Raw genomic sequence first — 12,541 nt, forward strand, 5'->3', positions numbered from 1 at the left:
ACGTGGATGGAGCCGCCAGCTCCCGAGGACCACCCCCCCCGAACATCCTGTCCCCCAGAAGAGTCATTTCGCACTTGGCCAACCCACTCCTTCCAGCACAGAAACCTGGGCTATGTGGGCGGCTGCGATTTTTCAACTTGGAAGGAAGCATGGCTTTCAAGCTTCCAGCTTCTCTTTGAGTCACTGATTTCCATCTGTCATAGCGACTTAAGCCAATATTCTGAGAGAGGAAACAGCCCAAATGGAGAGGCTGCCGGTCACAAGATAATCTGAGAGGAAGAGGCAGAATGAAGACACCTTCGGGAACCGGGTTGGACAGGCCCGTGAGGTACGGCCTTGGTGTCGGGACACCCCTGGGGACACACGGCCGCCGGCAGCCCAGAGAAGGGGACTCCATCAGCAGGGTCCCCATAGGGACAAGTCAGGCCAGTCGGACTGACCCGCCGCCCTAAAGCCACTAAGATTTAAAACAAAGTAACAAAATCAATTGTGAAAAAGCACTAAGTATCTGACGAGATGGGAAGAAATTACTGGGCTGAACGGGAAGGACAGAGGGAATCTGGGAGATGAGTCCAGGACTTGCTTTCTCCCCGGAGGGTGTTCTGAACTCTGTGGACTTGGGGGCACCGGGGGAGGAAGTCAGAGGGCCAGATGGACCCCCGTGTGGGGCATTCAGCCTCCGTGCGGCCTGGGGAACGGCAGGCCTTGAACGGGGTGGGAGGGGCTCCACTGAAGAGCCCCCCCACCCCGCCCCCAACCCCGAGCCTGGAGGAGCAGATACAGACCCTGCCCGTCCAGGCCTCCAACGAGGCCGCAACTCCATGTTTCCTGACAATGACCAGCACGCAGCAAACACACCAGGACACTCGAGAGAACAGAGACAGGCTTCAGACGGGCACTGCCGGGTGGTGGGTCCTCACGCTGCCCTCGGATCAAAGAGGCCATGAGTCTCCTCTCCTAACATCACCCAGCAAGCAGGACTCCACAGCGTGCAGTGGAGAAACCCCCCGTCACCTGCCCGTCACCCACCCGTCACCTGCCGGGCCCCAGGTAGTGTTCTTCCAGTGCCTGTGACCTTGAGGTTGGGGGGATGAGGGGTGGCAGCAGTGGCCCCGGCTTCCCTCTTTTCTCCCCCTATGAGAATTTAGGCTGATTTAACGTGCCTGATTATTAATTTTGATGATTACAAAGCGGAGATTAAAGCAACAGCCCCTGGTTCGCCTTCGAAGATAACATCCCTCCCAGCTTCAGTTTTAGCCACTCTCTCCAAACACAACGGCTAATTTCATTACAGACAGGTCTTTTAAGATTCCCTGGGGACCCAAACCAATAACATATTGTCAATAGTGGGAAGAAGGACTGCCCTTCTGAAACTATGAAGTCATGAATATTTTGCAGGACATGGCAATACCTGTAAAATATATTCTCACTGAGACTAATATAGTATTTGATAAATCTTCATACATAATACTCATGTTCAACTAATATGAATATTTATGGGGCCAAAGCCTGGGAGATAAGGGATGACTGGAAATATCTGGCGAAATGCGTTTCCTCGCTCTTTCACTTTGCAAAGCACATGGGCCGTGGAATGTCCCTCGGCCAGCTCTTGTGCCAACCTGCCCCAGATTTGGGCCTGATCACTGCTGGGGAGTGGGTACGGGAGACATTTGGGCATCCTGTCCCTTCAGTGGTGACCTGGCTCTGAGCGAAGCTGCCCAAGGATGTCAGGGTGGCTGGGGCCCGACCTTCCCCATGCCCACCGCATTGGGCTATGGTCCCGACAGCAGAATCTCCCGGGAAATGCTTGTCCCGTGGGCCAGCCCCGCTCTGGGGGTCACAGGCAGGAGGAGACCTCAGAGCCCACACTCAGGTCCCCAGGGAGCCGAGAGTCTGGGCAGCCCAGAGAGTGAGGCTGGCTCTGTCCCCCTAGCCCCACTGGGTGGGTACAGAGGGCCCGGCGCCGCCCTGGGCCTAGCTGCTGACCTCCCGGGGCAGGGGCTGCCTGCCTTGCTCAGGCCAGAGCCCCAGGACCTTGTGCATAGTAGGTGCTTATGAATGAATGAATGAAGGCACATATGCATGAATGAATGACGGCACATATGCATGAATGAATGAATGAAGGCACATATGCATGAATGAATGAAGGCACATATGCATGAATGAATGGGCCACTGCAGGGCGCCCACCGAAGGAAACGGAACTGGAGCCAGGGGTGTTGCCCCCAAGCTCCGTCTGGAGAGAGTGTCCTTCCAGACAAAGAATGATGGACAAGCCTAAGAGCTCACGCTGACCCTGAAGATGCAGAGCGCCCCCTGGCATGGTACCCCCAGCTCAGTCAGCATGGGCTTCGTAACGAGTACCACTGACAGGGGGCCTAACGGTAGACATCTCTTTCTCACGGTTCTGGAGGCTGGAAGTCCAGATCAGGGCAGCAATTTGGTTCCTGATGAGAACCCTCTCCCTGCCTTGCAGATGGCGGCCTCCCTGCTATGTCCTCAGTGGTTCTTCCTCAGTGTGTGCACGCAGAGAGAATGAGATCCCCGACCTCCTCTTCTTATGAGGCCACTAATCCTATCAAGGGGGCCACGCTTATGACCTCACCTCCCCCTAACCACATCCCAGAGGCCCCACCTCCTAACACCAACCCACCGGGATTAGGGCTCCAACATAGGAATTTGGGGGACACCGACATTTAGTCCATTGCATTCCACCACTGGCCCCCCAAATTCATGTCCTTCTCTCATGCAAAATACACTCACTCCTTCCCAACAACCCCAAAAGCCTTAATCCGCTCTAGCATCAACTAGAAAGTCTCCAAGTCAAGGGCTTCTCTAAAAGTGTATCAGCCACTCACGTCCCCTCAAATCTGAGCCACCTGGACAGCTGTGGTGCTGGGCTCTCCAGCACCCAGAGCCAGGCCGGGGCAGAGTCCGATGTCTCATTTTGCTCCTGGTCCGACCCCTCCCCCGCCCACCCTAAAGAAAGCTGGAATGTGTTTGAGCTGGGCGCTGGAGCCAAGCCACCAAACTTCAAACCCCAGCTTCACCCACGCCCTAACTTCAGGCGAAACGCTCAGCCTTTGTGTGCCTCCACCTGGGTGAAGGGGGCAGTGCCCCCATCCCAGGGCGGCTGTGGGGCACGTGACACTCAGGACGACGGGTGCTTGCGTTATTTGTCCTTCTGGCAACACACAGTCGAATGCCTCCTGACACAGGGGCTGTTCGCATTTCCCTGCCGTTTGGGTTTCTCTCACCCACGTTTAGCATCCCAGCCACTCCCACCAAGACAGGAGAGTCATGGGCCCACTGTCAAGTGCCTTCGAGAAGACCCGGGGGCAGAGTGGCGCAGGTGCAGCCAGGTGTGGGCAGGTACGTGCGACCACAGTTACGGTGCTCGGTGCTCGGGTGGAGGAGGGAACGGAGGGCTGGGCGAGGCTGCAATGGGAAGAGCGGTTCCTGCTGGGGTGTGGTCTGCAGGCTCCAATCTGCAGAACCGCTGCTCCTGGCCCAGCGTCGGGCTGCGTGAGCAGGGCTGGCTGCTGAGTCAGGACAGATCACCCCCACACTGCCTGTCCCCGGACCCACCCTCAGAATCGCCCTCGACCGCTCCAAGTTCATTGAACACAGCTCTGTGGCTTCCTGGCTCCTCGCTAGAGCTGGGATGAAGTGAGACCAGGAAGAGGGTTGGGGACCTGTGGTACCCGCCCGCCCGAGGGTAATCCCCAGAGGCCCCTCCAGCCACAGGGCCCCAGGTCGGGGGCAGAGTCCTGGGTCGGGAAGAGCTGCCTTTCCGGAGGGAGGTGGGGTGCAGCGTGAAGATACCTGCTCTAAGTGGCCCTGACTGAGGACCAGCAGGTCCCTGCTTCTTGGGTCCTTCTGACCCCAAAGGCCACCAGGTCAGGGACAGAGAGGCCAGCCCTTCCAGCAGCGGAGGGACCTTGGAAGCGAGGAGATGAAGGCCTAGAGCTTGGCAGTGTGACCTCCGCAGGTCTCAGAACCACGTGAATTTTCTCTGGACAGCGCTCTGGATACACTCACTCGAGCTGCCAGGAATCTGCTCTGACATCTGCAGCCGGGAGGGAGCACGTGCCTCACAGCCCTGTTCGCAGGGGCAGCAAGGGCTTCCTGCAGCCCCGGGCAGTGCCTAGCGTTCTTTGACTGTGCCACAAGGCGGGGCCGCCCTTACACCAAGGCCACGCCGGATACGAGGCTGTCCTCCTCACACCGGCGCCAGGCCAGCTGTTCATCTCCACAAGCGTGCGCGGGGCCCCCGCCTTCCTGGCCCTCTGTCCTCTTCCAGCCATTCCAGATGCCTGTCCCCCTTTCTCACTGCTTGGCTTTGCACCCTCTGTGGGGTCTCCTCCCATATTCATTCATCCATCATCCATCCACCTCCCCACCCACCCCCGTGTCCACTCAAACATCCTTCCTTCCTCCCTCCCTCCCCCCAACCATAAATCCATCCACCCATCCAGTGAACAAATATTTACTGAGAAACTGTTATGTGTCAGGCAGCATGCTAGCCATCTGTCCAAATTCTGCCTCATTTCAGTTCTTTTCCTTCCATTGTCTTTGCTCACATTTCTGAGGACCTATTATGTGTCAGGCACTTTCACACGCATCATCTTGTCTAATCGCCTCAAAATCCTTTCCTGGAAGGATGATCACCCTCCCCATTTCACAGATGGGAAAACCGTGGCTCAGCGAGGGGAACTGACCTGCCACGGTCACCCAGTTGGGGTTTGGGTCATCTATCCAACTCCAGTGTGCAGCTCCAAACTCCTCTCCTTCCAGGAAGCCCTCCTGACCTTCAACACAGCCCAACAACACAGGGCTCTTTCTTGTCACTCACACTCACTGCCTTAGAGAACAGAGAATGCCAGGCCGTTCCCTCCCCGCTACCTGGCTGTAAACCCTCAGAGGAAGGCACCCAGGCTCTGAGCTTTGGGCACCCCCCCGCCCCGTGCTCTGCACAACAGCCAGCGTTGGTTCTGTGAATAAAGTGTGAACTGGATGAAACCACCTCCCTGATCCCCCCTCCCCAACTTCCCGTGGATGCCTGGGCCCCATGCGTTTTTCTGCAGGGGTGGGGCTGCACCAGAAAGGGAACCACAGGGCTGGCGGAGTCGGTGTGGGGAAGGTCAGGGGACTGAGGACAAGCAGAAAAGAGAGCTGGAGCTCTCAGCCAAGTCAGCTGAGCAAGAACCACGTGCCAGGCATCGCCCAAGAGCTCACATGCTTCCCTCACTTACTTCTCACAGTGATACCGAGAGATCATTAGTATTTCATCCCATTTTACAGGTGAAGAAACTGAGAGCAAGGCTGTGAAGGAAGCCGCCCAAGGCTGCAGGGAGCGGGGCTGCTTACCCAGGCCGTCTGGCTATTCAGCCACAGTTTAGCTGCAAAGCTCTGCCCCACCGAGGAAGATAAGCTGTCTTCCTTCCCTGCGTCCACTGCTAAGAGCTCAAGCACGTGGAATATTAACACATTTTCCACAGTCTGCTCACATAGTGCGAAAATAGTCCCTTGCATAACCCAGGCACTTTCTGTTACTTTCTTTCTCTGAAATAAAATCGAGGCTTGCGGGGTTTCAGATGCGGGCTGCACCCAGAGCTGGCTTGACTGGACTATTCTGTTAAAAGTACAAGCAGTCCTTTTGGCTCTAGCCGGAGGCCTAAGCCCTCACCACCGAGCTGACCAGGCTGATGTCTTCCCGGTCCATCCCCAGGGAGGCAGTCCAGGATAAGAGATTTTCCATCATTCCAGAGAGGGAGAGCTTCCGCCTGCAGGGGAGTTTCCAAGGACCCATCTCTCCGGCCTTGCCCCTCCCTCCTTTGACAGCTGGCTAACCTCCCTTCAAGGGTACCTGTGCTTTTTGAGAGCAGAACAGAGAAGTTGACCAAACTGTTCCAAGACCTGGATCCCATCTGGGAATGTCCTCAATGGGACATCGGATATGGAAATGGATAGAGACTTTTTTTTGTCGAGTTTCCAGCCAACGAAGGATAAGCTGTCCTTTCAGAATATAGTGCCGAAACTTTGAAATATGCAGATTGCTGAGCTGAATTGTAAATGCAATCACTTAGCCCCAGCACACTCCCGAGGCGGCAGGGATCACCGCCTGCATGAATTATCCCTAGAATCGAGGCCCCACTGGATCTGCAGACAGAAGTCTGCGGATAGAGCCAGCCCGGGTGAGGTCCGCTCCTCCCAAGGGACTTGCGTGAGGGGTGTTTATCTCAGGGTGAAGCATCCCTGCCTCCTGTCCCCTGAAAATGCCAAGGCCCAGGTCTGCACAGCGCTAACCTCTGTGACCGGAAGTGGCCTCGGTTGTTCTGACTCACCGGCGGTCAGTTGGGGTCAGAGCCAGACCAGCAGGCAGAGGAGCACAGGCAAAGAAGAGGAAAAAAAGCAAAACCAACACGCTCTTAATCTTCTCAGGGTGAGTGAAATGTAATCGCAGGCAGCTCCAGCAGAGGAGAAGGGAAAAGGTGATTCTTGTCAAACACCCCGCCAGCCGGTCGAGGCTGTGTGAGGCCTGGGCTCTAGTTGGGAGCACCGACTATTTTCTCACTTTCTGTAGTAAATCAACAACAGTGGGGGAGGTGTGAGACGGATGCAGGGGGATAAGGCCACTCAATTAATGACCTGACGGGGAGGAAACGGCCAACCAATTAAATGCTGCCATTTTGAAGCAAGACCTGCCAGGACCCGTGATTAAATCCCGAACAAACTGCAGCCATTCATTCAGCCACGGTGGCTTTGACTGTTGGGATCGGCAATGCAGGACAGTTTAACTCATAAAGCAGATTCAAGGAGGATGGAGATAGATGAACTCAAGCTGGAAAGGCCCCAGAACCAGCGGGGAGCTACTTCTGGAATTAAAACGCACAATGAATAGGGAAAGCTTTCTGATGAAATGCACATGCCCTACAGGTGGAATATGGTCTTCAAAATGGAGCTGCTCATGCACAGAAGGGGCTCGGAAACCCCTCTTGAGAAGCCGGCTCTCAGGGGTGGGCGGGCTGGGACAGGCATGCCACGGAGGCAAGGGGTGGTCCAGTGGGGCGGCCAGCCCCTCTCTGGCCTCAAGAACCTTCCATGCGCTTCTCAGACTCCCACCCAGCCCCTTCTCCATGACGCTCTCCTGCAGGCTCCACCCAAGTGTGTCACTCATCCTTTTGTCACGTAAACGGTACTGATGAGGCAACCTCCCGGTGCCAGAGTCTGAGGTACTCGTTGTCCTCATGTGGCTTGTACTCTCGTGTGACGTGTGAATCCCCATCGCAGGTGGGGAAACCTTGGACGCCTCCCCAAATTCAGCTTCTCGGCTGTGACATCTGCTTACTGCCAAAGCAAGCACCACAGCACGGGGTAGACGGCTGCACGAGGAGATACTTGTTCCCTCTGTGGCCCGAGGGTCCAAGGTAAACGCATTCTCTCCACCCTTCTGCTTCTCACCTTCCCCCCCAGGGGCCTCCTGGTCCCAGCTCCTATAGGCTTCGATTATTAAAACTCGTGGTGTTCAGACCCTTGGTAGGATTTCAGCTTCCCGATCTGAAACCTGGGCCCCCCTGCAGCGGAGGCAGCCTCGGGGACACACGCCCCTTAGCAACATGACAGCCCAGCTCCCCACTCTTCCCAGCCCTTCCTCCACGCCCTCACCCCCCGTACCATCCCCTCCGCTGCTCTGCTGCAGACCCGGGCTTCCCAAAGTGTGGGGTCAGAACCCTGGCAGGACCGGCACGCGGGACAGGATTGTTGGCAGAAAATGAACACGGTGTTAAACAGCATTGACTCGCGCCATGCGACTTATCCCCTTTTAAAGTCTGTCTCAATCTCCCAATTTCTTCAAGGAGAAAGTCTTGGTTTCATGCCAACATATCCCCCATACTTGAGAATCTCCCTTTTAACAAAAAGAGGGCAGGCTTCTGGCTCAGAGCCTCTGGTGACAGCTGCGTCACACTGGAATTGAAGAGCGTGCTTTTGTTTTCATTGCATTCATTCACATAGTCCCCTCCTGCTTATGGGTACAGCGGTGATTTGCAATTGTCTTTCAAAATAAATTTATTCTAAACAAAAACAATCAATTGTTTAGAGAAAGATCCGCTCACTCGCTCATCCAACAGATATTTATAGAGCACTAACTATATGCAAGGTACCTCCCTAGACCCTTGGCATTTAGAGTTGTGAATACAACAGACAAAAATTCCCACCCTCAGATGAATAGCAGAACAGGTGTTGTGCACAAATATGGTAAAACAGCACCAGTCTTATGTGAATGTCTCTAGTTTGAGAGAGAGCAGGGGCAGCAAGTACCTCTTCCCAATGGAGGGGAAGTGGCATTGGCAGGGCTGGCGGGAGGGGGCCTGCACCTGAGATGTCCAAGGCCATTGCCTGATAGACCACAATTGGACCTTCTGTTATTTTAACTTGAACTTTTGATAAGTGCAGAAATGTAGATCATTCTGAAGCAAGTATGCTTTTAGCAGCTGCCACCACTAACTTTCTAAACAACCTGGGGCAAGTCCTGCTGTCCCACTGGCCCTCAGCTTTTCCATCTGTACAATGGGCCCCTGGCTTTGACTTCTGACTGTAATGGCTTTGACCTCTGACTGTAAAGCACTTGGGCTGGGGTGGGTCTTGTTAGAGGGAATTAACGCACATGTGTCTGAATTTTAAAAACCAACCAACCAACCCAAATGGAAACCCTCCCATCCCATCCCCAGCTTGAATTCAGCCTCTGCTCCTAAGGGGTCATAAGAAGGCAGAGGGCCTTGAACATACGATCAACTAAATGGGACTCTCTTTCCCTTCTCACTGAGCTTAGCGGTTCTCCAATTCCACTTTCAAAAGACTCACTGTGCCAGTTGCAGGAAACGGAACCAAGGATGCTGTATTTTATGTGCAATTTAAGATATTCAGAAGGATGATTTTTGTCTATAAACATTTTTTCTTGCTTTGAGCACTGAATTTAGAAGGAAACTCTCGTGTACATACAGGATGTGACTACACTGCATTTCCTTAAAGAATATTTTCCCCCAGGTCCTGTGAATTTGAATCTACACACACCACTTAATAAGTCTTTGCTGAGGTCAACAAGACATCTCGAGTAAAGGTCACTGGACCAGCTAAAGAAAGGGTGTGGGGAGAGTTGGGGAGAATACCCTGCCTCTGGGCCCTGCTCCCGGGGATAGCCTTTCCTTCCCACCAGCTCCTTCAAGCCAGGAGAGGTATTTCTAGAAAGCAGTCAAGGCAAAGGAAATATAAGCAATAAATCAATTTTGTTTGGGTTTCTCCCTCTCCTTTCTAAACTCAGCTGAATTAGTATCGAGTAGAAACTCCAGGAATCCATTTCATATTTCTTGGATCTAAAACACAACAGACACTAGTGCAAAGGGCAGTGGCTCGCCTCTTCCAGGAAGCATTCTCTTTGCTGTTCTTCAACATCCTTTAACACAGGAATCGGTGCCAGTTTGAAGGCGTGAGCACTGCTTTCACACAGCTTCTTGTGAACAAAGGTCAACCCCACCCCTGCACTGCCCTATCCTTAGGGACCGACCTGGAATGAGGGTCAGACTGGGGCTCTCTTGTCATTTCCAGGAACAAATACTGAAGGACCCCTGGGTAAGATGCTATGCTAGGCACATGGCCTAAGAGAGGGATGCAAGATGGACTCATGAAAGAGAGTGGGGCTGGGGGGAGGGGACAGAGAGGCAGAACAGTTGGAGGAAGGGGTGGGTAAAGAAAGGAGAAAGGGGTGGGAGGAGGAGCCGGAAGAGGAAAGCGGTGGGGGGGGGGGGAAGGGAGAGAGGAAGGAGGGAGAAGCCAGGAGACGGGAGAGGGAGAGGCTGGGGTGGGCCTGAGGATAACCCTCCACTTTCCCGAAACCCTTCATCATCTCCCATCAGTGTCGGGAAAGTCGGTCGAAGGTCTTGGCTTTTTCTGCCTCCAAGAATGCTGGTCCCTTCTCACCCTGAAGGGTGGGGAGAACGGCTCTCGGTGCTGAGCTGGCTGTCATGATGTGACACAACCCGACGCGCTGCCAGTGTTTTTATATAATCCTCTGGTTTCCCCATAAAACAGACCATAACACCCTGGCAAATACACTTCAATAAAGCTGTGTGCTATTACTGGGGCACGCCGCCTTCCCGGAGATGAATCACTGCCGGAATGGTCAAGTGGCAGTTGAACCAAACTTTTCTCCCCTCGTGGCTTCAGCTGAGCAGGAGAGATCAGAAAAGCCACGGAGCCCACCAAAAGTACCTCCAGAGAAAAACCAGGAGTTCGGGGGTGGTGAGAAGGTGCTTGGGAAGTCAGAGGACGCTCCGCCTTCCCTGAGCAGGTGGGCAAGGCTGCGGACGCCTCCTGCCCCCCCGGGCATCACCAAGCCTCAGGTTCAGAGCCGCTGCTCCGAGGCCGGCTGGGCCTCCAGAAGAAAATCCTGAGATGACCCTCACATCGGCTGGCAACATGCAGAGCAGGCCCTGCCTGTGCAAGCTGGCTCCCAGCTCCTGCCGGAGCCTGTTACTGACGCTGCCTGAGGGGTGTTGCCGGGTCTGCTGATGCAGAAACCAGAATAGCACAGGACAGAGGGGAGCCCACGAATGAGGTAAGCGCCAACTTTCCTCCTTCCTCCTTGTGCCTCGGCACCGAGTGAACTGAGGCAGCAGCCGTCGCTCCGCTGTGTCCCCAAGTGGAAAAGCACTCCTCCCCCCACCCCCTCACCCCCGGCTGCACATTGGCCCTGACCCTCCTTGACTCCCACTCTGACTCTCAGGGTGACCCACACCGGCTTGGGATGAAACAAGGGGCCCACCTCCAGGAGCTGGGCTTCCTGTAGAAGCTTCCAAGGACTCCAGGGTCCATCTAGGTAATTAACACCTGCCAAGCCCCTGCTAGAGGCCCTGGAGTCTCTTCATCCACGAGTCACAGGCTCACGGCCTCAGACGCGGCCCACGACTCTGTGGAGTGAGCCCCAAGCATCCCCAGGGCAGGGGGCTGATCGGGCCCAGGGGCCGGGGGTACCTTCCTCCACCGACATTTAAAGGACACCCCTGACGGGCAGTGTCACCACCCCCCCTCTCTGCACTTCTTCCCCGAGGGAGGGGAGCGGGTCCGGGCTAAGACCCCATGCGCCACATCTCCCGGAGCATCTCAGCTCTTGCCCTGGGCACGCCTGCTCTTAACGCAGGTCCTACAACCCCTAGAAGTTCTCTCACATCCCCTCGGGGAACAAGGCGGTTTCCCTTATGTGTGCTGGGGGGGGGGGGCGGTACTCAAGGGTCCACTGGGCGAGTGAATGCGCGAGTGGCCATGCAGGCCAGTGCCCTCTGTTACACGGAGCCTTCATTGCTATCGGCCTCCTACCCAATTCCCTCCCAAGTAACAGGAGTTCGATCCCAGCCCTGGTTGGCCATCGGGCCCCTGGGGTCCTCGGAGGTTCTAGCGGTCGGGCACAGTGCAGCGTCCCAAGCACGGGGACACGTCCCCCCTGCCCAGCCCCTTTGTCCCGAGCGGGGCGCTGGCTCGGCTCACCGTTCAGCTGGGTGTAGACCACCTCCTCCAGGTGGTCGAGGCGTTGCAGGATGGCTTCGCGCTCCGCCAGCGCGCCCACCTTGGCGTGCCGGCTACGCACCCGGCGGTCGGCGCCGCGCACGATCTGCACCAGCCCCTCTGAGCGGTCCTGCAGGCGGCAGTACACCGAGAAGAGGATGATGCCCACGAACACCAGGATGTTGACCGTCAGCAAAGTTTTGATCTTCCTGGCCACCGCCATGAACGCGGCTGGAAGCTGGGGGCTACCTCACCCGCGGGGCATCCCCGTGGGCCCGGCGGCCACAGGAGCCTCCGTCTGGCCCGCTGCTTCGGGGACCATGAGCCAGCCCAGCGTGCCGCGGGCTGGGGGCTGCGGACCGGCTGCGCGCTGGGGGCTGCGGACCGGCTGCGCGCTCTGCCGCCCGTCCCCGGGAGCTGTCCCTTCAGCACCACCCGCGCGCGCTCAGCACGCCCCTCCGCCTCCCGGGTTCCCCGCGCGCAGGGGCTGCCCGGGGCCGCGGATGCAGGGGGCACCCGGCATCCTCCGCAGAGGGGCGCGGCCCAGTCTCGGGGGCGGCGGGGCGGGCCTCGGGGCCCGGAGAAACGACGGAGGCGCGGGCCGGCAGGCGCTCGGCTGGCGTGCGGCTCCTGCCCGCCCCGCCGCCACGGCGCCGGTGCGGAGTGACGCGGCCGCCCAGCTCATCAGCATGCAAGCGGGGCCCGCACCCTCCCCCGCAGGCCCGCCCTCCCGGGACGCCCCCTCCGGGACCACCCTCCCCTCCCCTCCCCTGTGGGGCGCAAGGTCCGGCGAGCGCTCCTGGCGCCCGAGCAGGGTGGGGCGGGGCCTCGCGCTCAGGGGTCCCCGACCAAGGGCATCCAGGCGGGGGCGGGGGGGCGGAGCGCGCGCGCAGTCTCTCTCCACGCCCCCTCCCCTGACTTGACCGGCCGAGGCGGGGTCCTGGGGAGCGCCTGGGCAAGGCGGTGTAGTCCGCGTGGATGAG

The 12,541-nt window shown here is 57.0% G+C and overlaps 1 protein-coding gene across 1 annotated transcript in view; it reads right to left on the reverse strand.

Annotated features, from left to right (window-relative positions):
- The window catches only part of GALNT9 (polypeptide N-acetylgalactosaminyltransferase 9), a 93,340-nt gene extending 81,416 nt beyond the window's left edge, over positions 1-11,924 (reverse strand). The window contains exon 1 of the mRNA XM_007181324.2: positions 11,541-11,924. Within this exon, the coding sequence (XP_007181386.1) occupies positions 11,541-11,781 (241 nt within the window). The 5' untranslated portion in view covers positions 11,782-11,924. The remainder of the gene's footprint in view (positions 1-11,540) is intronic.
- Positions 11,925-12,541: the final 617 nt, after the last annotated feature.

The sequence above is a fragment of the Balaenoptera acutorostrata genome, chromosome 13 (genome assembly GCF_949987535.1).
Source record: "Balaenoptera acutorostrata chromosome 13, mBalAcu1.1, whole genome shotgun sequence".
NCBI classification, from domain to species: domain Eukaryota; kingdom Metazoa; phylum Chordata; class Mammalia; order Artiodactyla; family Balaenopteridae; genus Balaenoptera; species Balaenoptera acutorostrata.